General features: G+C 40.2%; 1 protein-coding gene across 1 annotated transcript in view; it reads left to right on the top strand.

Moving 5' to 3' along the window:
• LOC108799202 (transducin-like enhancer protein 4) overlaps positions 1-22,175 on the top strand; it is a 182,505-nt gene extending 160,330 nt beyond the window's left edge. The window contains exons 18-22 of the mRNA XM_018571033.1: positions 5,870-6,017; positions 7,130-7,280; positions 8,527-8,603; positions 12,360-12,829; positions 22,101-22,175. Of these exons, the coding sequence (XP_018426535.1) occupies positions 5,870-6,017; positions 7,130-7,280; positions 8,527-8,603; positions 12,360-12,467 (484 nt within the window). The 3' untranslated portion in view covers positions 12,468-12,829; positions 22,101-22,175. The remainder of the gene's footprint in view (positions 1-5,869; positions 6,018-7,129; positions 7,281-8,526; positions 8,604-12,359; positions 12,830-22,100) is intronic.
• Positions 22,176-24,503: the final 2,328 nt, after the last annotated feature.

The following is a 24,503-nucleotide window of genomic DNA, read 5'->3' as shown; positions in this document are numbered from 1 at the left end:
ACCAATACAGCCACCACATCTAAGGACTAGTAAGGAGCAGTATTTTAACATTTGTATTCTTGGGTTTAGATATACTTTTATGAAGGGGTTTTTGTTTTTTTAATGTTTTTGGTGTTCTGTTTGGTGTACATTGAATTATGCGGGATAGGTATTTTCATTGCTTTTTTAGTCCTACAGGTTATGTATTGACTGTTTTCTTAATGGATTATGCACTAAAAAGCATTCCTAGTGAATACATATTAATAGCCTGAAAATGTAATCTGTTTTTGTGGCCATGATTTTGGTGTGTTGTTTTTTTTTTTTACTTTATATATTTCTATATGCAAATGAATTCCTCTGTGAAAGAGTTGTAAAACAGCTTTATTTTTAGTGCAATTTCTGTTTTATTATTCCAGTGCACTTTACCTAATTGATTAACTACTTTGCTTTTGTGAGTACAGCAGATGTATGTACAACTGCACAGACCTATAAAAAAGCAATGTATATTTAAGTACACTCTCTGCAGTCAGAGAGGGGAAAATATTAATATGGCATACTTTCTTTTTTTTTACCTTTTGTATAGAAGATGTAATCAATGATTCTTTATTTCATAAGTCACATTTTCTTCTTTAGCTCTAAATCACTTAACAGTATTCACGTTTAGAGAAGTTCCCTTACCTTGGGAAATTGTAAGACATTTATTTTGTAGCGAAGCATAAATATTTGTTTTATATTGTCAAGTGCAATGAGCTTCTTTTCATGATTTTTTTTTTTATTGGACTACTGGGTTATATATACACTAGGACTTGCTGCTTGTCCATGTAGGAACTATCCCCTTAAGGATCACGCAAAATGTGGCTTAATTGTTAAGTGCACAGTACTGAGTAAGCGATGCGTGTTCTGGTATTTATCTGTACTCTTCTTAATGATAAACTAGCTCCAGAGTGGGCCATCAGTTTATAATGATTATTGCATCTTAACAGTGTCGGCCTATATTCCATATTTCAAAGGTTTGCTCAGTTGTGCCAGAATTGTTTGTAGAGGTGGCAGTTTTAATTGGCGTATAGTAGTCGGCGTACCTTTTTATTGTAGGAAAACATGTGTAATATTGAAAGGTGTACCTCTGGTAATGTTCCAGAGTACCTTTTAGGACCCCTGAAGCTTTGGAGATCAGTATGGAAATCTCAACTTTTCAGAGAAAAGCTAAAGCTCTGGCAAGCTTCTCCGAGTCTCTAGATAGGAACATCACAGCATTGCATTAAAGCGGACCTTCTACCCCCTTTTACGAAAAATCATATAAGCATGCAGCTCTGCATACTGATATAAAATCATCTTACATTCATTCGTTAAAGGAGAATTATGAGGCGGTTTTCACTCAGCCTCATAATCTGAGCCGACCTGTGACAATGAAACTGTCACAGGTCGGCTCAGTAGATCGGGAAGTGAGGGAACACATACCGTCGCTCGCTTACTTCTCGATCTATCCGTGCAGAAAGCGATGAGCCAGCTGTCACTCACGCAGCTGGGTAGATCCAGAGAGCATTGTCGGGATCCATTCCGGCTGCGGCGTCTCAGTATACCGCGAGCTGTAGCTTGCGGTATACTGAGCTTTGGGTGGCGGGAGGATGCTAGTTTGTGTCCTCCCGTTACCCTTAGGAGATCTATGGGGAAAAGCACTGACCCCACAGTCCTCCTTTCAAACATCTTTTCATTTTACTTACAATTTGTTTTCTACTTCCTGGTCCACTTTGGCACAAACTAGGTAATTGTGCCCGAGCATTGGATCCTAGGAAGGTTACATAAGCTGTGCATTGCTGGGAAATCTCATCTGTAATGCATTTTCCTTCCCTGAGATGATATGCATGGTCACATGTCCTAGTCGCATGTGCCAGAGTTCCAGGCAGGAAGGGGGCATAGATTATTCTGCCCTTCGAACAAATGGCCACTGTGAGAAGACTGGGGAGGAAATGGAAACAAAAGGTATTGCAAAGAATACAAAGCCAGCAATTATCTAGAAATATCTGTTTGGAGATTGTCATTACTAAACATTTTTAAAGGTGCCTTTATTTTGATGAAATGGTTAAAGTTCCTCTTTAAGAGCTGCAGGGAAATGGCAGAAGTTTCATCCTGGAGCTGGAGGCTCCTATGGGGCCATACTAAACGTCCTGGGGTGCTTTTGATTAAGTAACACTACAGGTAGTGGGGCCATTCATCTTTTATTCAACTTTCCACCTTCTGTATTTTTGTTACTCTAGAGGTTTGAGAACTCTACACAATAATTTGTGTAACCAGGGCCAACGTTAGAAATCACAGGGCCTGTACAGCCTACCTGACCAGGCACCCCTCTCTTCCCTATACCCATGAATAATTTCTGACAACCATCCATTCTTCTTTAAACATTACCCATGAATAACGCCAAATTACTACAACCGGGTCTGTAGGTACACAGTTGGCACCCAAAGCATTACTACTTTGTTAGTATCCCTTCCTTTTACACACATTTTTGTTTAACTGGTCCTAGTCTGTAGTGTAGTGTATACAAGCTTATGTGGGGCGACTTTATTTTTACTGAGGGTAGGAACATAATGTGTGGCCAACAATGGTACAAAAGAAATTAAAAGCTGCCTCTGCCACCTATAGGCACAGGTCTACTATTCGTAACCTTGCCCATCCAGCCAGATACTTCATGGTCCTTCCTTAACTAACACCCATGAATCAAGGGGCACTTTTCATTTCTTTTCTGTAAAATATACATTCAAAATAAACACATTTGCCTCCTTTTTAAAATTGTAAAGACACAAACCTTACTGAAATTGGGTAAAATTATTTTTTTCTTCAGTAGACTTGAACTTGTGCTAAGCACATCTTCCCACCACACGAATTTGTGCATACAATATGCAGCCAATTTCCTGATGAAAAATGTATACTAAAGTAAACTTGCCACTCCCTGACAGACTCATCCGTACACTGCCCACCCTCCTCCTGATAGCATATACTAAGCACTCATGCTTACAGCAGTACTGAGATAGGCATCTTTCTCCTTATACATGTATGCATATCATTTAATAGGGAACACACAGCCTCAGTTCCCCTTCATACATGTGCTTAATAAGGGAACACACAGCCTTAGTTCCCCTTCACACATCTTGTTTACAGGGGAAAGCACAGCAGCAGTTCCACGTCGTACACCTAGTTAATACAGAACATGCCAAAAAAGTTCCCCTTTATACAAATATAGTTATGGCCCTTTTACATGGATAGAGTCTGTTCCGCTTAGCAGTGAACAGATCACCTGCTGATTTGGAGCCAAACTGGAGTGATGTTACATTTGTGACATCTATCGCCATTCAGTTTTTGCTCCACGGAGCTGAACCAACCCATGTTGGTCTATGGGTAAGCAAGGTGTAGACAGATATGCATCCATTTACATCTGATTTACCCCCGTCCATCACATTAGGTCCAAAAAGACTAACATTGTCTGGGGGGTTTTTTCTGGACCTAGAAGGATTGAAATTTGAATGGATACTCATGTTTACATGCACCTGCCTATAGACCAACATTCAGCTTTGATCACCTTCACGTGAAAAACAAACAGGCCCCTTTTCATATGGCTGTTCGATCAGTTACTCCCCTCCGCTGTACTACTATTCCTAACTGGCCTTGTGTTCAGCCTGGCATATTCCTCTCCATACACTGTGCAATGTATTCAACATGCAGACAGCCACTGGAATCCATGGGGCCCGTACAGCCTTCCCAATAATGTTGCTATTAAGCATTATGGAGAACAGTATATATATTTTTTCTTTTTATTGTAGTAGTATTGCAACTAGTGAATGAGGAAAAAAAGCAATAAGCAGTCCATAGGTGGCATGGCTGATATGAATGAAATCCGCATCATCCAAACAGGCATTGTTCCAGTATCGGCAGAAAAATTGATTGAGAAATTGCAGATTTTAGGTTCTCAGTGTGTTTTGGGGCTAAAACAGAACCCTATTGTGAGGAGAGGAGAACATATTGATTATATGTGTACTTGACTGATCGGGTAAATAAGAGTTGTTTAGCTTGCCAGCCCAGTCGTAGCATTCATAAGTCAGTTTTGAGTTTTGGAAATGCTGTGTGCAAGTGTGCGTATAGGATTCTGTATCATTTTAAGTATGTGACATAACCAGATGCTATCCCTTAAGTAGACAAAAGCTTCAGGGTGTTTGGCGCCGCCAGCTCTTTTGTCTGAAGGTTTTATTATAACCACATGCTGGAAACATGGTTAGGTATGATTGTAATAGGAAGGAATAGAGCATCTGCATAATAAAGGGTATGTGGCCCTTATCATCCAAACAAGTGCACATTCTAGGGGGAAAAAACCCTGAAGTCTGGTTCCTATGGATAATGTATTGTTGCCAGTCAAACTATATTTTGTCTCAATATTTGGTTAAGAGATATTGATCGTCCTACCTTTTTACGTTATTCTTACTGTCTGGAAGTTAAAAAAATTATTAAGGATTGTGTCTTCCTCTTCAACCCAAAACAGTACCTAAAGTTGAAACAAATATACAAATACCAAATTAAATGTCTTTTATTGCATTTATATTTTTCCTTTTTGACATGAAACCAACGGCCTTCAGAAGTCACATGACTAATTGTAGTCTACCTGCGTGTATTTAGTGCTACATGATCTTAAAAAGAAAAAAAAATTACTTCTGTTTCTAGAAGGTCTCCGAGTCCGTTAGAATATATCTAAACGGATGACATCGTGAAGACAGGGAATCAGTCGAAAGAAGTCTAGAATAAAGTTATAGCGTTAAAACGATCAACTTGGTTATAAAACATCAACATCCCTTAGAACAGGGGTAGGCAAATTTCGGACCGCCAGCTGTGGTGAACATACAAATTCCATCATGCATCTGCCTCTGGAAGTCATGCTTGTGGCTGTCAGTCTTGCAATGCCTTATGGGATGTGTAGTTGCACCACAGCTGGAAGGCTGTAGTTTGCCTACCCCTGCCCTGGAATATTGTTAAAGTCCATTATTTAGAATGGATAGGGTTTGCCTCTGCCTAGAAAGGGCTGACAACCAACACTTAGTGCCCTGGTAAGGAGGGCTTTAGAGAAGAATCCAAGAGGTTCATGGTAGCGCTGGAGGAGCTTAAGATGTCCACAAGTGAGATGGACGAATCTGTCCATGGTACAAAAATAACATGCATGCTTCACAAAGCTAGGTTTTAAGTTGGGGAGGGAAGGTAAAAATAAAAAAGAAACACCCTTACCAAGACTTGCAATAATTGCAGACAAAGGTCATTCTAAGTACTTGGGGAAGCATTCTGTATATTACCCACTATATTACTCCATGTACCCTTTTAGTTTTTTATTTTATACATATACTCCTACACACAGGTGAATTTGGTCAGAAAATGGTGAAACCTGCATTTGTTTTTGGGCAACAGGTAGAATCTGGAACAACCCCATTGCAGACTCCGTGCAAATGGCATCCCTGGTGGGAATGGTCTTTTGGACACCAGTGCTAACCCCTAAACCACCATGTAAAACACCATACAGTGACCTTTGCTGCTATGATATTATAACAGTTTAGCACAGCTATAATAAACTGAAATCTTCAAATGGGGGCCATGCTGATACTGATATGCAAAAAGAATGAACAGAAAAATTAAAAAAGCAGCTCATTATGATAGAGACATCTTTATGTATGAATGCACAATTCTACTTCTCAGACATCACATCATCTGTTATGACAAGCCATGAACAGGAAGATTGTTTGTTGTTTGTGAAAGTAGCTTTAATAATACAAATCATTGTATGTTGTGACATATGTCTGTATGCTTACATTGTGGCATTTGTGTATTGTTTCATTTTGGTAAAATTGTCTGTTAATTTCAGGCAATTCCAGGGCCACACAGATGGAGCCAGCTGTATTGACATTTCTAATGATGGTACCAAGCTCTGGACGGGAGGTTTGGACAACACAGTACGATCTTGGGATCTTCGTGAAGGCCGACAGCTACAACAACATGACTTCACGTCACAGGTATTTTCTGGAATATTCTGACCCTACTACTCTTATTACATAGGTCAAGATTTTAAAGGTACTTGAAATACGCCTGAATATATCATTTTATTTCATGCCTACTAGTAGAGCTTCATGTTTTATTACACAGGTGACCCAGACTTCCTGTGACCTCGTTTGTTTTTTTTGGGGGTTTTTTATTTAGTTTGGGCAAGATCAGACAGCAGTTTGTTCTTTTTATCTGGCAATTAAGATAAACACTGTTGTTGTTTTGAACCATTTTAAATGCTCAGTAGGATCAAGCCAAGGTTATTCCTATTTATTGAAGAAAATCTCAAGTGAGAAAAATAGTGTAGGTTGACCTGGCTCGCCGCCTTCTAGAAATACTAGTCGCTTGGCTGTCACAGTGAAAAGGCAAGCAGCAGAACTGTTGATCTGCATACTTGATATTGTCAAGGACTCGGTATTAAAGATACTATGTCGATTTGCCCACTAAGAGTGCTTGCAATAAATCCCTATCTTCTGATACCGTTCCACGTTGCTTTGTCAATGCACTGTGTCCAAACCCTTGTTCCTCCTCCTGGTCAGGTGACCATGTTCATGCCTGATCTTAGCTTTCTAGCAGGAGGCCATCTGCTCCCCTGATCTCAGAAGTCTCCAGCAGAGTGGTGGGGCAGTTGGATACAAGTCGAATGGCAATAGTGACAGATTATCTTTAAAGCAATTAGATCTACACTTCCGCAGGGAAATTCACATTTTCAAAAAGATCAAGAGTGGCAGCATACATAGTTGTGTCAGTACAGCTTTCCTTCAATATTGCACGGTGTGTCTCACTAGCGTAAGACATTGCTGTATGCAGATGTTGCTAGCAGCATCTTTAAAGAAACCAAAGATGCTTGTGCATTAGTGTGTGTGAGTGGATAAAAACAAAGCTCCCACTAATCTCAATCATCTAAAAATTGAGTATATGGTGTTTAGTCATTTTATTTAGACTTCATATATGACCGGTCGATTAAATTTGAGTTGACTTATTTGTTAATAAAAAGGAAATGGAGTTCCGTGAACATCCAAGTGTATCATGTTCCCTATAATACTATTAAATAAACTGAGGTCTTTTATTCTCTTGCCCACAGATCTTCTCCCTGGGATACTGTCCAACTGGTGAATGGCTGGCAGTGGGCATGGAGAACAGCAATGTGGAGGTGTTGCATGTCACCAAGCCAGATAAATACCAGCTACATCTTCATGAAAGCTGTGTACTCTCCCTCAAGTTTGCCCATTGTGGTAGGTATTTGCTTGTTTTGCCTGTAGATCTCATCTGTTTCAGTGTGCTGCTCTTCCCTAGTGCGGACTACCAATGCCAAAGTGTTGATTTCTTGCTCATGAATTTTTCAGAGGATTATAGAGGATAAGGTGGCTCAGTGTGGAGTCAAATGTAACGCAAGTGAGCTGTAACCTTAAAGAGCCTTTTTAACTCTTCTGTGCTCCGTTTATAAAACACCCATGTAACACCATTTGTAAAGAAAAATGAAACTCGATATTTTAATGGGGTGTGTTTTAGTTATGCGAGGCTTAGTTACTGTCCTATGGGTACTTTAGTAAAATAAATGAACTTTGCACGTTCGCAGTATTGCAGTGTGCAATGATACCTTTCTTATTGGACTAACAAAATATATAAAAGACAAAGACAAGCTTTCGAGAGTGAACCTCTCTTCTTCAGGTCAGAAGCAATACTAAATGATTGGGGAAAACAAATATATTTGCACGGAGGCTCTTCTACCGAGTTAAAAAAAAACAAAAAACTTTGGGGACAGTAGCTGGACATTACTGGCCTATCTACAATTGACTTAAGGCTTTTGGACTGAATATGGTAAAATCTGTGCATGGCAGGCTGACATGGGTTACATTCCTATTGCTTCCTGGGTGCCAGTCACCTCCTGGCTCACCAGTGATATACTGCTACAGGAGTCATATTCTTATATGCATGGTATGTGAGTGTAAAGCTGACCATACACTATGCTGGCGGCACCCTTTTGGCTGGGATCTCTCGATCAGCTGATCAAAGGAGCAGGTTTGGAAAATCTTCAAATGAAAAGATCCAGCAGCCAATCGGCTAATGGCTCTGTTTGGGTATTCTGACAGTGGCCTACAGTGAATAAACTTTTTTGCAATTTTAGCAGACTAATCTTCGCCTTCAATTCTACCACTGCAAAATAAAACTGCCTGCCTTTCTCTGTTTGTCTCATGCCCAGAGAGCAAGAGAGAAAATGTGTAGCTAAGGCACTGTGTTTTCTTCTCGGTTGTCTTTTTTGCTTGGTCACAGAACTTACTAATAACTGTAAACTGTATGACCTTGTAAAACAAAGAAGTACAAGTTGAGTGTGACTTTGTAAATTTGAACTTTCAGTAGGGATGTTTTGATATCTCTCATTTGTCAGATTTCCTCCACCTATTTTCCACTCGCACATTGTTCAAAGGTCAAGTTCGTACAAGAAATACCTGTATCACTATCATCATTTATTTGTTTTAGGTAAATGGTTTGTGAGCACTGGAAAGGACAACCTCCTTAATGCATGGAGAACACCTTATGGAGCCAGTATATTCCAGGTAAAGTTTGTCATTGGTGGTTACAATTGCTTAGGTGTTGCTATGTATTTTCTGTGCACAGGTAATATCGTTTTACGCAATCAGAATTAGACAGGAACATGCAGATCTGAGAATAGCAGGTGGTGTAAATCTATGGTTACAATAACATCATTGATTTATTTTTTTCATTCAGTTTTCGAGAAAAAAAAAGGGACAATCCTGACATGGTTGTAGATATTTTCTAACTTCTCTGAAAGTGATATGAAACACTTTTGATAGCTCCCTGTTATCACTTGCTTTTTACTGTACATTACATGATTGTCATAGTCAATGCTTGACTTGGCTGGATAACATGCAAAAAAACTGGATATGAACAAGGAGTTGTATTAATGGGATGAGTGATAGCTGTTACTAATGCCATTTTAATACATATCGTAGATCTGCAGCCACTGATAAGTTACCTCTACATAATTAAAAGCTGGAAGGACAAAGAGACAGTATTACAAATTTAAATTCAGCTCCTGATTACTTTCTTACGATTTTTCATAAATGCGCAAACTTATGAAATCAATTTTAAGTAATATCCGCTTTCCTGAGATATGCGCAGCTAAAAGTCTATTGATGGTAATGGTACTTTTTCCTCACTTCCAGATAAAGCTTGTATGTGTTTAAGCTAAGCGCTTCACTGGAAAACCATTGTCACTGGATATATGCTATTTATAAACTACATTGTGCTGTGGTGAGCAAGAAGATCTAGAAATGTAATACTTTAGAGCCCCACTAAGACGTCACTCAGAATGCTTTACGCCTTGTCAGTTAGAACAGAGGCACTGGTTTAATGCCTTACAACAAATCTAAGCGCTTGTAACGAGTAGTCTTATTACACTGTGTTTATGTATATAGAGATACAGAGATATTATTTTTTTTATTTGTCGAGTACATTTCTGATAGCCAAGTAGAATTAAAAAAAAACAAAAAACTTCTATTTAAGGAAACCATATTGGTTTTGGATGATTTTAATTTATTTCTAAGTGTATATATTTTTAGGGAAACCATAATGGTTTTGGATTCATTTTAATTTATTTCCAAGTATGTATGTTTTTAGATTTATACGTTTTTAAAATCCTATCTGAGGTTTGAAGCCCCATTAAAACCTTGGATGGATCCATCCACTGAGCTATTACTCATTCATGTGTGAATGAGTAAGAGCACCGGCAACCGCTGTCAGTAAACAGCGGGGGATTCGTTATGCAATGCTGGAAAGTGTTGATGAAGGAATCCGTTTTTTATTTTTTTCATTCAGGCCGTGGTTTGAGTGAAAGAAAAAGAACCATGTATACCCAGCTTAAAGGAATACTATGAGGTGAGTGATAATCACTCATCCTCCTAGTTCATTGGTTCTGCCAGTCAGCACTGGAGGATCTGAGCAGGGAGGGGGGAATCCCTGCACGGAGCGGTGACCGACAGTCATCGCTCTCTGCAGGGAGAAGTGAGCGAGCGACGGTATGTGTTCGCTCACTTCCCGATCTATTGAGCTGATGTGTGACAGTTTCATTGATGGGCAGAGCCAGCTGTCATTCACGCAGGTGGGTGGATCTCGACAGCATAGTCGGGATCCCTCCCGGCTGTGGTGCAATATACTGAGCTTTAGGTCACGGGAGGATGCTAGTACATGTCCTCCCGTGACCCTTGGAGAACTATGGGGTAAGTGTTTTTCCCCATAGCTCTCTTTAAGTGCTACTATACAAACCATGGAACTCTGACGTGACTTGCAGTATCTTTATAACAATTCAGGTCACATTATAATGTGTAAAATGACTCTATATGAGACAGAGTTTCTTAAGAAGTCTGTGTCTGGCCCTTAAGTTTCACATAGTTTTTACAAAAGTTCTTATTATATTATTAATAAAACTATTGGTTCTCTATTATTTTCATACATTTACGAACAGTCATCTGGCAGTGTGAGATATTGAAACCATGCATGCAGGTAGAGGAAAGAGTTACATTTGCACACATGCATTGATTATGTGAGATTGCTTGGTTAAATTAGGATGGCAAATAAGACATGAAGAAAAATTGTTTGACTAAAACATTTTAGTACCGCAGATCAGTTTTTCTTGTGACGTATGTCTGTTCAGAAGATTGCTGTACTAAGATGTGCACTATATTTCTTAGACAAGTCAATCTGCATGAAATTGAGCACTTCCAAAGAATACCATTTTATCTCTATCGGTTACCTTAACGCTTGGGCTACACATGCAGATTTTAGTAGCTTAATCATGCTACTAAAGTCTCATGAGATCATCTCTATTTATCAGATAACTTTTAATGTGAGCTGCCACATAAGAGACTTTCAGTAGTGTGATATAGAGATTTATTCTCCCACAATTGCACAATGCCACAAGTCACTTGTGTAGCAGAAATTATAAGTGCTCTCCTCTGCTTTCCTCTATAGCCTACAATGGAATTGGGAGATGAATCTCTAAACAATTGCTTAGTAGATTCTTGGGTGATTTTTTTTTTCCCCTCATATAGGTATACCCCATAGAGTTAAGTTTATGATGATTTCAACAATCTTCTGCATTAGCTCAACAGCATTTTTCTTTTCTTTTCAATATCCGAGATTAAGGGCCCATTCACAGTGGTTCAGTAACATGCATTGGTGCGATGCGGTGCCAGTTATTGATAATGGCACCCTAATGGATGTGCATTGTATCCCAACGCTACTCCCATGTGTTGTGGTGCGCTGCATCGTAAAACATGCTGCAGGTCCATTTTTCTATGCATTCTGATGCATTGACAGCCAATTTAAATCAATGCGTTGCCCTAACGTCCATGTGTATTAACTACTGTCATCGGTGCATCGCTTTATTTATATTTATAAAAACAAAATAAATTATAATAGAGATGTACAAATCCCAGGAGCTCTGTGTGCTCCTTACAAATGACAACTGCCTCCTAACTTTTGAATTTTTCTCTAGTCTTAGCGCTCGAAGCGTATTTGTACTTGTACCGAGTACTGTACTCGGTGCATCCCTAGTATTAACGCACCAGTGTGAAAGGGCCCTAAATATCACTCATGTGAGGAGGTATTTACTCATTGTATAGATGTGGTTTCATCACACTGTATATAAGATATTCTGCACAAGGGTATCAATGAATCTGTTATTACACTTAACATGGGTGCAAAAAATGAAAAAAGGGCCTCAGTCATGAAGGGGTTAAAGGGAAAAAAATGCCTTAAGGAAGAACTCCAGAAATGTAAAAAGTTAACCCTTTCACTCCAAAGGGTAACTGCTCATTTTTCTCTAGCGGCAGAATACAGAAGATCTACTCACCTGATCCTTAGTTCTGTGGCATTGAGGGCAGCCCACTACAAGGGTTAACTTTTTACTTTCCTGGAGTTCCTTCTTAAAAGAAAATACACATTAAGAAAGTCACCATGCATTTTATAATGTTGATCTTTAAAGTTTCAAGTACCAAGTGTTCCTAACGAGAGGTCCTATACCTATATATCCTATATACATCCGCATCTCCCCACCATTAGCTTGCTTATACACTTCTGCAGGTTTCCGGAAGCATATTTTGCCTGAGAGTCGTTTAATGTACTTTTCATTTTCCTAAGGTCTTACATTGTTTACCTGAGATAAACAAATCTGAAAATCTGGAGAAGTGACCTGTTTTAGAAGCAGATGTCTCTGCCTGTTCTTTGTCTTGTGTTACGTTTCTTGGGTAGAACCTCTTAACTCACTGTTCATTGTTTATTATTTCCCACAGTCCAAAGAATCTTCATCAGTGCTGAGCTGCGACATCTCTGCAGATGATAAATACATTGTCACTGGATCAGGGGACAAGAAGGCTACAGTCTACGAAGTTATTTATTAGAATCACATTCAGACTGCCATCAGGATGCTTTCTAATAGCACTTTTCTGTAAAATCACACCATCTTTTTTTGGAACCAAGGACCTGATCTACCCACCATACAAAGTTCCTGCTCTTTATTTCTTTGCCAAATGCGTTCCTCAGTTTCCTATCTTGTTGTAAATACTTCTACTAGGAACTTGAAACCAAATCTTCACATAAATGTGTGGAAGACACACGGGAAAAGTATACTTAATTCTATACATCGGGCTGAAATTCTTGGATTCTGTATTATAGTTGTAACATATTTATTTTGTGTAAAGAAGACTTTCTAAAATATGAACTGACTTTAGCAAAGTGGCCTGTCCTGGCTGCAAAAATGAAGGTGAGTTTGTTTAAATATGTAGTCTGTTGAATGTGCTGCTTCTGAAATACATATGTTTAAAGTGGAGCTTTACCAAAAACTAATTTTTGCCAAAATGCATGGTACTCAACAAAAAATAATTTTATGTCAGTGGTGTCTATTCTCACCAGAGCGATGCGTTACCTTGTTTTTTTTTTTTTTCTCAAATATGTTGCATTGTCTTGCAGTTTTCAGTCAATTAAATAAGGCTATTCCAAATTGCATTACAGTGCACCTGAATCCATATGGCAACATGGCTTAAATCAAACACGATACTGCTTGTGTCTTCATTGCATCTTGAGTGAATAAGCCCTTTGTTGGATGGTGTGTAAAGAGAGTTGTACTGGCAACACGGGCTCCAATATGAAAATCTGCTACTGTGTCTGCTTCCAAGCTGTCTTACAGGCTCCTCTATGGTTTTCTGGTGACATTCCTACCTACTTGTACACCGGCAAATCTCTCAGCCTCATTCAATAAATTGTTCTTATTCTAAAATGCCAATTCTTGCATATAGTAACCCACAGCAACCGATCAGCACTTATAATTGTGTATAATGTCTGCCTTCCTGATTAGTTGCTATGGTTTTTTGCCCTTGTGAACCAGAAGTCTTCATTGAATAAGGCTTGCGGTTTACTTTACCTTAAGCTTCGTAACTGCTTCCAATAACGGGTACTTTAAAGGGCGTGTTGGTGTCTGAGCGAGTGCCCAAAAATAAGCCACTTCTCATGGGCATTTAGAATTTTACACAGTCATTGTCAGTTTGCTAAACTACACCTCTACTGGCTATAAACACTTTCTATAATCGCCACCTCCTCAAACTGAAAGGAAATTGAGGCTGCCATTGCTGACCTTTTAAATATACTAGTTCTTTTTAATTGGTTGGGTGACCCATAGAACTGCATTGTAAGATCAGTAACGCACAGCCATGCAGAGCCTGCATATGTACTGGGCAAATATAATTGAAGATGATTTTTTATAAATGTGTGTGTATATACATACCAGAAAATGTAAAGACTATAATTCCCTTTATGAAGTAAAACCTAAGAACAAAGTAATGCATTGCAACATACCAGTCCTTAAATATGGTGGTTGTATTAGTTTTCTTTTTTCATGTTTTTCCCACTTTATTTTTACCTGGTGATCCTGTCACATCCTAACACATTTCCTGTCCTAAGGCGAACTCTTGTGCTGGCTGTACTGTGTCTCTTTGGAAGCGGCATTGTCACCCTGGGCTGCTTTCCTAAATTAGACTTCAGACACCCAGGGCTGTCCCTAGGGTATACAGGAGATTATATGTCCCTTTCTGGGGGGGGATGGGGGAGAATGTTGTGCTTGTTTGGGTGGGGAGGTTTGAGGGTGCTGGACCCACAAAACGCTGATCAGCAGCTTTTTCCCTTGTCCTACCCAGCTCACTGACATCACAAGTTGCCAGGAGCTCGGCAGGATGCAAGCCAGAGTGTCCCACTTAGCTCCAGGCAACCAGTGACCCCCGTGAGCTGGGCAGGAAGCCGGACCAGAATTTCACAAGAGTTCTTAGCACCCGGGAGACTGTGGCTGCAGCCCACCTCCCCAATGAGATGCCACCCGAGGCAACTGAGGCAACAGCCTCAGGCTGCCTCATTATAAGAAATGCCCTTCAAACACCTCCCCCTCTTCTGTAGTACTCAGATACTGGTAGCAAGTTACATTGCAGCACAAGCAGAGAACACAAAGTTATCCTCTCACATGTTTTTGGAACTTTTGTGAAGTTAAAAGTTCATAAAAACCATTTTCATAAAGATAATGGCTTAATTCCAACTTGGAACCTCAGAAGACCCCAATACAACAAGGCAAACTAGATAACCAATTTTCAAATACAGTCACCTACGATGTGTATATTTGCATAGATATTGAGGTGGTTTTACGTAATTTTCAGGCCTAAAATGTGGAATATAACATGGGTGCAAAAATGGAAAAAAGGGCCTCAGTCATGAAGGGGTTAAAGAGTCTGTCAATTCCAAACTGGCATTTTAGTTTTTGGTGGATTTGGAGAGTTTGAACCATGTGACCGTTTCTTGCATCTCCTCAGCAATTGTGTTGGTGAGATCTCTCTACTGTCAGGAATTATTGTATGGAGGTTTTGCTTTTGGGGTATGCAATTAATGTATCAGCCCCTGACTGACCCTTTTAAGCTGAACAAGCACTTGAAAAATCTTTTTCCTGGTCTGGAAGGAATCGGTTAATGAATCCCTGGCACCAGCTTTCTGTTTTCGCAGCCTTGACAGGCATTTTGCAGCTAAAAGTTTAAGTTTTGTTTTGAGACAGATGCTCAAAGTTGTTGATAATTTATTCAGTTGGCGCCAACCTTATTAGAAAGAAATGAGGGAGAATTAAACATCAAAGTTGCATTGGATCACATATGATATCTCTACCATTGTAGTTAGTTTAAAATGTATTACTGCCCTTTTTAACCACCTTAGAACATAATGCACTGCTTTCCTAGAACATACTTTAAAAAAAAGAGTCTGATAACCGCAGACATGGCGACAGGGTGTGGCGCTACAGGGCCAAATCATTATCGGGCCCTTTGAGCATCCAACCTTCACTTTGAAGGGGCTACCGGTTCCAGGTGTTTAGCAATAGGTTCAGCTTTACTGTCCTAGAATCAGTATGTCACGCATTAATTAGGATATGGCTGCATTGATCACATTTAACCATGCAGTTATTTTGTTTCTTGACGGGTCCCCTTTAAAGTGAACCTGTGGTGAAAGATGGAGAATTTTCAAGTGCCTTTACACCAACTTTGGTACACTACCCTCAAAATCTGGAGTCCTATATCTTTCCAGAATGGAAATGCTGCAGCACAGTATTTTCATAATGAGTTGATGGCTGTACCTGAACTGTGTGTGCTTACTGTTTTACAAATTTGCTGTGTTATGTTGCTTCTTTTTAGCAGCAGCATTGTGTGCTACAGCTATAATTAGGGTCTTTCCAGTGTCATGGAATTATAAACTAAAGTATATTTATCATGCATTTGACAGACCTGCAAACTGGCAGAATTAGAGTGTATGAACCATTAAATAGTCAATCTTAAAGGAGAACTATGAGGTGAGTGCTTTTCACTCACCTCATAGTTCTAGCCGACCTGTGACAATGAGACTGTCACAGGTCGGCTCAGTAGATCAAGAAGTGAGCAAACACATACCGGCGTTCGCTCACCTCTTGATCCTGTCACAGCTCTCTGCCGTGACAGAGGAGGGGATGGATTCCACCCTCCGATCCGCCAGCGCTGACTGGCAGATCGGACGGGGGAGGGGGCGTGTACAGCTGGCTCTGCCTTCAGCTGTCACTCACGCAGCTGGGCGGATCCAGACATAATTGTCAGGATCAACTTCATCTGCGGCGTCTCAGTATACCGCAAGCAGCTGCTCTGGGTATACTGCGGCGTCTCAGTATACTGAGCCTAGGGTGACGGGAGGACGCTAGTTTGTGTCCTCCTGTTAACCTAAGAGAACTATGGGGAAAAGCCTTAACCCCATAGTTCTCATTTAAGTAAAGGCTGAATTGCCATATAGTGTTATGATCTCTTAAACCAATCACGGGACTTGTCCGTCAAAGGCTATTCCCCATGTGAACTGACATGGCAAGGTGAAGCTAGGCCTGAGAAAGCAGCAGTATGTTCAAGAATGGTGTAAGGGTTATATGACAATATTTGCTTTCCACTTGGTATCCATTGATCAAAGACTTGACTGAGCAGCTAGATAACATTAGCCCCAATTGGGGACCAACATGTTTTCTGTTATATTAAATGTCAGTGGGTTACTGGATTTTAAATGGTTGTGAAAGGCAAAATTAGACGCAAACTGTGTATTCAGCTTAATAGTGACTACTAAAATAGTGCTGGGAGGACTAAAAAGCCTTTTCATACTGGCCTATGTACGCATCACATAGCCCATTTTGCTAATGTGCACTAAGTAGCTAACACAGACAAATATGTATGTAATCTGATCCCAGATCAACTATCTGCTGGTCGCTATTTGTTTGCCAATAATACGACTAGAAGCTCCTACTCCAGCTTTGATTAGAAGTGACACTAAACTCAGGAGTTGAATCTTAAAAATACATTTGCATACCTTAACTATTAATAAAAATGTACCTTATTTGTGTATCACTCAGCTGTAGATCCTCAAATCATCTCTGAATTGCTGCTGACACTGTCCTTCCTTCTGGAGGGTGGCTACTTTTGTTCCCCATGGTACCTGTGTGTTGTAAAGTAGCCACCACTCCAAGCTCACTCCTGGTGTTTGCTATTATACACATTTAACTAACCATAACTTTAGCTTTGTATCCAGCTTTTGAGCTGTTATCCATTTACTCTAATACAGTAACTCCTATTGTTTACTATGTTGACCTGAAGTTCCTGTTATCATTTGAGATAATTGATTGCTATTAGCAGATTGAGTGGCTTAGTTGCTCTGCCCAAAACCCTTGAACGTGTTCTGCTTCCTCATGTATTCTCCATATGTGGCCTACTTGTAAGAAGGCCCTTTGCAGGATTCATATTCTTAGTTTTGAAGGCCTCTGAGTATAACGCTTTAACCACTAATTCTTAGTGGGAATAATAGCAAGCAAAACAAAGACTAATTTGAACTGTCTAAAATGTTTAGCACACAAGCATAGAAAGTAAAAGGATTATATTTGTATCCGACAATAGTTCCAGCTCCTGACCTCTCTCCTCTTGACTAACCACCACAAATTCCCCTCTGGCCCATTCAATGTGCAGTTGGAAAAACCACTGCTGTGATGAAAGATTCTCATACTGGTTATTACAGAGGATTAGAGGCCAGCAGGGGCAGCTCTAGCACAAAGGCCACATTTCAACCATGCCACGCTTGTCAGATGGTAACTGTGTTATGCTGTATTTCCAAAACAAGACTGGAGCGCTAGGCTACAATTATGTAAATATACAGTCTTCATGATGTGTAATCATTTTTACCTTGTCAAAATATATTTGCATGCCGACAGCATTACCATAACTAGCAAGGGACAGCTTCCAACTAGGCATTATTACAAAACAATCCATGGACTTGGTAGGGTTTTTTTTCCTCCCAGTTTTTTTTTTCTTTTAACCACTTGAAGGCCATAGTGTTTCACCCCCTTCGTGGCCAGGCCATTTTTCAGTATTCAGCGCTGCGGTACTTTGACTGATGTTTATTCCGTCATGCAACGCTTTACTGAAACGATTTTCATACCATTTTTTGGGGACAGATAGAGCTTTCTTTTGGTGGCTTTTATTCACCACTGGGGTTTTTATTTTTTACTATATAACAAAAAAAAGTACCCTAAATTTTGAAAAAAAACATGTTTCCCTATAAAATGTTATGAAACATTTTTTTTCACCCCAATTTTTTGGTAAAATATAAAAGTCAGGGTCACGTCGGGTAAATAGACACTAAACATGTCAACCTTTAAAATTGCGCGTGCCCGCAAAATCGCAGAAAACGAACGCAGCCAAAATTGGCCATAGGCGACGCTTTAAACGTTTTTACCGCTCATCAGTTTAGTGTCATCAGTGATTGATGGCCCTAGAATTATTGTTCTCACTGCGACGTTCGCGGCGATATGTAACATGTGCTGCATAATGGGCGCAATCGTCGGTTTCGTACATAGGCGCACCCGACGCATGTTTGTGCGTGCATCTGGGGGGCGGGGGACTTTAAAAAAATGTTTGTGTTATTTTTTTTTATTTTTTTTAGCTTCTTTATTTTTTTTAGCTTCTTTATTTTTTTTAATGCTGTAATTTTTTTTTTTTTACTTAACTTTATTGCTATAACATAGGGGACTAAGGAATCCCCTATGTAATAGCCAGTTCACCAAACAGGTCCTCTTTATGGAGACATCAGGGGTCTCAAGACCTCTGATGTCACCTAGGGACCCCCACAGAAGCTGATGAAGCACAGATCTGCTCCATCAGCTTCTCTCCGGTGTTCTGCACCGGAGAGTGACACTGAATGCAGGAAGTGATGTAATATACATCACTTCCTGCATTCGGGGACAAGAAGAGAGATCAAAGGGATGATCAAGTAATGATCACCCCTTTGATCTCCTGTTAGAGCGTCGCCGTGCCGGTCCCAGCCGCACCGGCCACATCGGAACACGGGACCGGCAGCGGCGGCGAAGAGACGAGCAGGAGGATGGCGGCGCACACCCGCAGATCCTGCAAGCGATCGGGCGTCTCTAGAGACGCCTGACCGCTTGTATGTAAACAGCCATCGCTGGCTGTTTACATGCTGACGGTTTTCCCTCTCGTGTGCGGCGCTCAGCGCGGACACGAGAGGGGGGAGGGGCAGGACGTCTTAAGGCGCCCTCCCGCTCTGAGCAGACGTCCATCTGGCCGTTCACAAACAGCCATGGACGTAAGGTAGTTAAACCTAAGCATTAAAGTGTGAAGTCACATTTTATATATATTTTTTTTTAAACAAAACCTAGCTGGGGGTAAAGGGGTGATTAGAGAACTTGTGGGTAATATTACCCATTAGGTGCTTGAAGACCCCCCAAAAATATCTTCTGCAAGATCTGACTGGAAATGGTCTAATATTAAACGAGGGGTGCTATCCATTGAATGTTAGGAATGCATGTTGGGTGCAATGTGATCATCCTGCTCCTGTTCAACTATTCCCTTAAAGCCTTTTCCTTTATAGCCTTGCTTTCCTTGACCATCTGTTCAATGTTCCTCTCCTGCTGCCTCACCCTGTCAAACCTACTTAATTGAAAATAAGGATCCTTAAAAGAGAATTATAAGGCGAGTGCTTTTCACTCAGCCTCATAATCTGAGCCGAGCTGTGACAATGAAACTCGCACGTCGGCTCAGTAGATCAGGAAGTGAGCGAACACATACCGTCGCTCACTCACTTCTTGATCTATCCGTGGTGAGTGCCGTGACTGTCACTCACGGCTCCCTGCAGGGATTTCCACCCTCCCCTGTCCGATCCTCCAGCACTGACTAGCGGAACATAAGGGGGAGGGGGCGGGTACAGCTGGCTCTGCCTCTAGAAAGGCAGAGCCAGCTGTCGCTCACGCAGCTGGGTGGATCCAGCCAGCATTGTCGGGATCTGTTCCGGCTGCGGCGCCTCAGTATACGGCGAGCTGTAGCTCGCCGTATACTGAGCTTTGGGTGGCGGGAGGACGCTAGTTTGTGTCCTCCTGTTACCCTTAGGAGAACTATGGGGAAAAGCCCTAACCCAATAGTTCTCCTTTAACCTGGTGTGTTAACTTTCATTGAGCCTAATGACTGCTAAAGCGTCACTACTTTAGTCATTCTCCTCCTCTTGCCTTCTGATTGGAAAATGATGGAGCAGATTGACAACACCATCCTTGTTTTCTCACCAGTAAAAATTCTCCTTACTGTCAGGCTGAAAGCATTGTAAAAACAAAAATGCCAAGACTGACTGACTTTACCTCTCTTTGTGCCCTTAAGTTGTTTATATTAGATGGGTTTGCATTTCCATACAAGCCTATTGGAATGCAAAACCCACTTGAAGCAAGCCAAATGCTCCTGTCAGGCCGTGTTCACATCAAGCGCATTCCAGGTGCAGAGCAGTTACAGACCGAATCAAAACTGCGTCCAATGTATTCCAATGGTATTTTGGGCTCTAGTTCACACCGCAGCTGTCAGTTCCAGAGCATGTAAAAAATACTGCAGCAAGCCCTATTTTACCTGCTCTGGAACGCATGCAAACGCACAAAGCCTATTTTTAAATTTTTTTATTTTACCAAAAACGGCCCGGAAAGCATCAAAAACGCGGCACAACCCACTGCACTGCGTGTGCAGAAACTCATGCAGATCTGGTCTGCATTTGGTGTTAACAAACCCTCAATTAATGATTTCAGAAGCATCTCAAACTGATTCTGTTGACACAGACCCTTAGTCTGAGTGCTGATAATGTAAAGAATTATAGTAAGTTTTATAACATCATATTAGGGCTGTTTTTTCGATTAATTGAAAAAAATGTTAATCGATTAATTTCGATTAATTATAACGCACATACAGATCCAACTACATTGGCCTATACACATACAGCAGAGCAATGAAGTTATAAAATGAACTAGGATCACACTAATCCAGCGTCCATTAATCTCACGTGCCCCACTTAATATGGCCGCCACTTGAGTGGGGCAACTCAGAATAATAACGTGCTGGATTAGTGCGATCCTAGTTCATTTTATTACTTCATTGCTGTGCTGTATGTGTATAGGCCAATGCCTTGGCTGGCGCTCGTGCAGAACAAGTTTCTTGGACAACCCTCTTAGTTGTAACGAAAACGGAAGTCAGGCGGTCGCAGAACTCGATAAGTTCTCAGTGTCGACAGATCACCGGCCCAAGTGGCTCCGTCGGCTAACAGACATCGACGTCACAGGCCTCCTCCCCCTTCCCTTCGTTAGCCGACGGACCTACTTGGGGAAGGGGGGAGGAGTCCGGTGACAGTATGTGACATGGGGACCTTAGATTGTAGGCTTCTTGGACAGGCACTGATGTGAATGTGCAGTATGTAAAACCACAGCATTGTCAGCACTATAGAAGTTATTTATTTAAACAGCTTCATTACTTCTCTGGAAAAGCGTACCCTTTTTATATGTATGAGTACTAGTTACCCATAAGCATTTAGCCCACATTATTTAACAGGATAGTTTGGGTATGAATTAAAGATCCTCCCTGTACCACAGCTATGAACAAAAACTGTAATACCTAAAGCAGTGGAAGTGGATGATTTCATTTATTTTAGCTCTACATCTAAATTATCTAAAACATGTCACTGGGGGCTTGTGGCATGAAAATGCAGTGTCACTCACCCGTCTTCCGGGAGTCCCGTCGGAGTTTCGGTGACGTCACAGACATCGACGTCGCCGGACTCCTCCCCCCCTTCCCTTCGTTAGCCGACTGAGCCACTTGGGGAAGGGGGGAGGAGTCCGGTGACGTCACCGGATCTGCAACGGGACTCCCGGAAGCCGGCGGAGAGGTGAGGTATTTTCATTAGTGATCAAAAAAATTTTAATCGATCAAAAAGATTAACGATTAATCGAGAAATTAATCCTTTCCGCAGCCCTACATCATATGCATGTTTTTTTTTAAGTTGTGTTGAAAATTAATTTATTTGCACTTCAGTTGTATAATTGTATTTCAGTTGTATAATTTTATGTATGGATGTCAAAACAAGATCTTGTGTGAAATATAGTGATTTGATGTGTAAGTAAATAGCTTCTCATTATTTTGCAGACAAAAATGGACCTTCACCCCAAGTAATTCAGCATTTTCCCTCCTGGATAGTTTACAGCATGGCCAGTTTCCACAGGAATTCTGTTGTACTCGTCATTACTGGTTTTCCAAATGAAACCTGTCAGAGCAGTCCCAGGAGGAGAATTCTCACCATTGTTCCACCATCAACACCACCACCAAATGATACATACGGAGATGTAAGCGAATGTGACAATTCCATGGAGGGAGTCTTCATTTCAGGCCTTCTCGTCAGATATTAGAGACAAACTGAGCCGCTATGCCTCAGACAATACTTAAACTTTTTATGTCATTGTTGCTGTTTAATTAATATGTGATTTCTTTTTGTATTTTTACCTTTTTTTGTTTTGTTATTTTAAATGCTTTAAAATTCTTAAAGTCTGTGGATCTGCTGATGTACAGTGCCTTTGCTGCTATGGATCAAAATCAAAAGGACATTGTAGATACATTTTACCGTATACGTAGAAATGACTTAATTTCCTACTAGAAAATGAATCAATACTGAAAGTTGGACTGTTCTACTGAACTTGCAAAATGTGGTAGCAAAAAATGGTGTTTTCAGTACACAGTGTTTGATGTCATTAACAGTTTCGTAATAATCTACAGTGTAGAAAGATTTTGATACTAAATTGTGTCATTGTACATAATTATATTACATTGTTGACCACAAGTACATATATTATACTAGATTGTTTGTGCATTCAGACTTTTAAGCATTAAACTTAAGTAACTTCTAATATTTCTGTGAGCTTGTGTTTGTTAGCAGAATTAGTTTTATAATTAACCTCCTTCAATTAATTAGTCATTATACTGTATCTTTTGGACACGTAACAGCACTGGAAGATTCACCCATAAATCCTTCACTAATTGCACTTTTTTTTTTTTTTTCCTTTGACATTATCTGGAACATCTCCCAGAGAAATTTTGGTCTTAATTTTTTTAATTAGGCTACATCATTAGAGTCCATCTGGACACTGCAAAAGCCAGTCATTCGTAATTGTTGAAGGGGTTGAAAACGTTCGGTGACAGAAGGCATAAGTCGACATAAAAAACTCAATCCCAGTCACTTTTATACAATACAGTTATTTTGCCTCTTAAAGTATTTTGAGAGATGCTATTATGACTTGTGCTGCCAGTACATCTACTTCATTGAAAAACACACAGCATACAGTATCAAGTCTACTTTGTTGGTCTAAAAAACAATAATTACCATACAATGCTATGTTTATAAAACTTCATTTCTGCTCTGAAGTGATTACAATTGAATCTACTGCAGAAGTCTTTATATTAGGCTGGATTCAGATTTTTTTAGTGCATTGTGTAACAGCAACCTAATAATTTTGGGCTGCCAGCATACCATGACATTCTGATTATCCACTCGTTGCAATGTGCTTAAATGTGAAAATAAATTGCACTGCCCAGCTTAAACACAAATTGGTGCAACAGAAATTTGTAAATCTGGCCTTAAAGAAGAACTCTGGGCTGATAAAAAGTTAACCCTTCTAGTGGAATTGCTTGTTACCTGATCCTCGATCCTATTTGGCTGCTACACCGGTCCCCGCAGCCTTTACTTCCCTGGGCTTCGGTGGTCTTTGCTGACATCCAGTCCATTGATTTGCATTATATGTGAGGATGCTAAGAGATATTCCACAACCGGAGCAGAGTAGGAGGGAACTGAGCAGTCGCTGCTGCAGGACTGAGGTTCGGGTGATTTTATATCCCTTTTTTATATCCCATTTTTTTTTTCTTTTAGACCCTAGACCAAAACGAGCACTTGACCCCGGTGCGTGGGTGCGTATTTTTACTGCCTGGAGTTCTTTTTTTAAAGTGTAACTAAAGTTCTGAAACAAAAAAAACGTTGCTGTCACGTAAACTTTTATCGCAAAATAGACTCTGTCTCTCCTCCAATAAAAGCTGTTCTCCTGCAAGCAATGTTTCTAATGGATGTATACTGAGCCACGCATGCGCACATCAATATACATCCTGGGCATGAATTAACTACTATGCACAGGCTGAAGTTGTCGGAGATTGTGGCCATCACACCAATTTAGCTCAATTAAATCCAAATTACACTGCGCTCAAGTGAATGATCTATATAAAATGTTTTTGTTTATTCAAATCTGACAAACCACTAACTTCAAAAGTGGGATATAATAAAGTGATAAATATCAGCAAGAAAATAAAATCTCACCAAAAGATATAAACCCGTGAGTACACAAGTTGCATGTGAAAAAAAAACAACAATAAAAAAAAGGATAAAGTATCATGGTAAATGTCCTTTAAAAAATAAAGTTAAAAGTGATAATCAAAAAGTCAATATGCCAATATGTCCATATGTGAAGATTATAATGTCCCGTGCGTCTCAGTGCTCCATGTGAATTAACA

Source organism: Nanorana parkeri, unplaced genomic scaffold (genome assembly GCF_000935625.1).
Source record: "Nanorana parkeri isolate BGI_ZX_2015 unplaced genomic scaffold, ASM93562v1 scaffold1656, whole genome shotgun sequence".
NCBI classification, from domain to species: domain Eukaryota; kingdom Metazoa; phylum Chordata; class Amphibia; order Anura; family Dicroglossidae; genus Nanorana; species Nanorana parkeri.
Note: the sequence above shows the minus strand (reverse complement) of the source record. Positions and strands in the feature narration are given on the sequence as shown.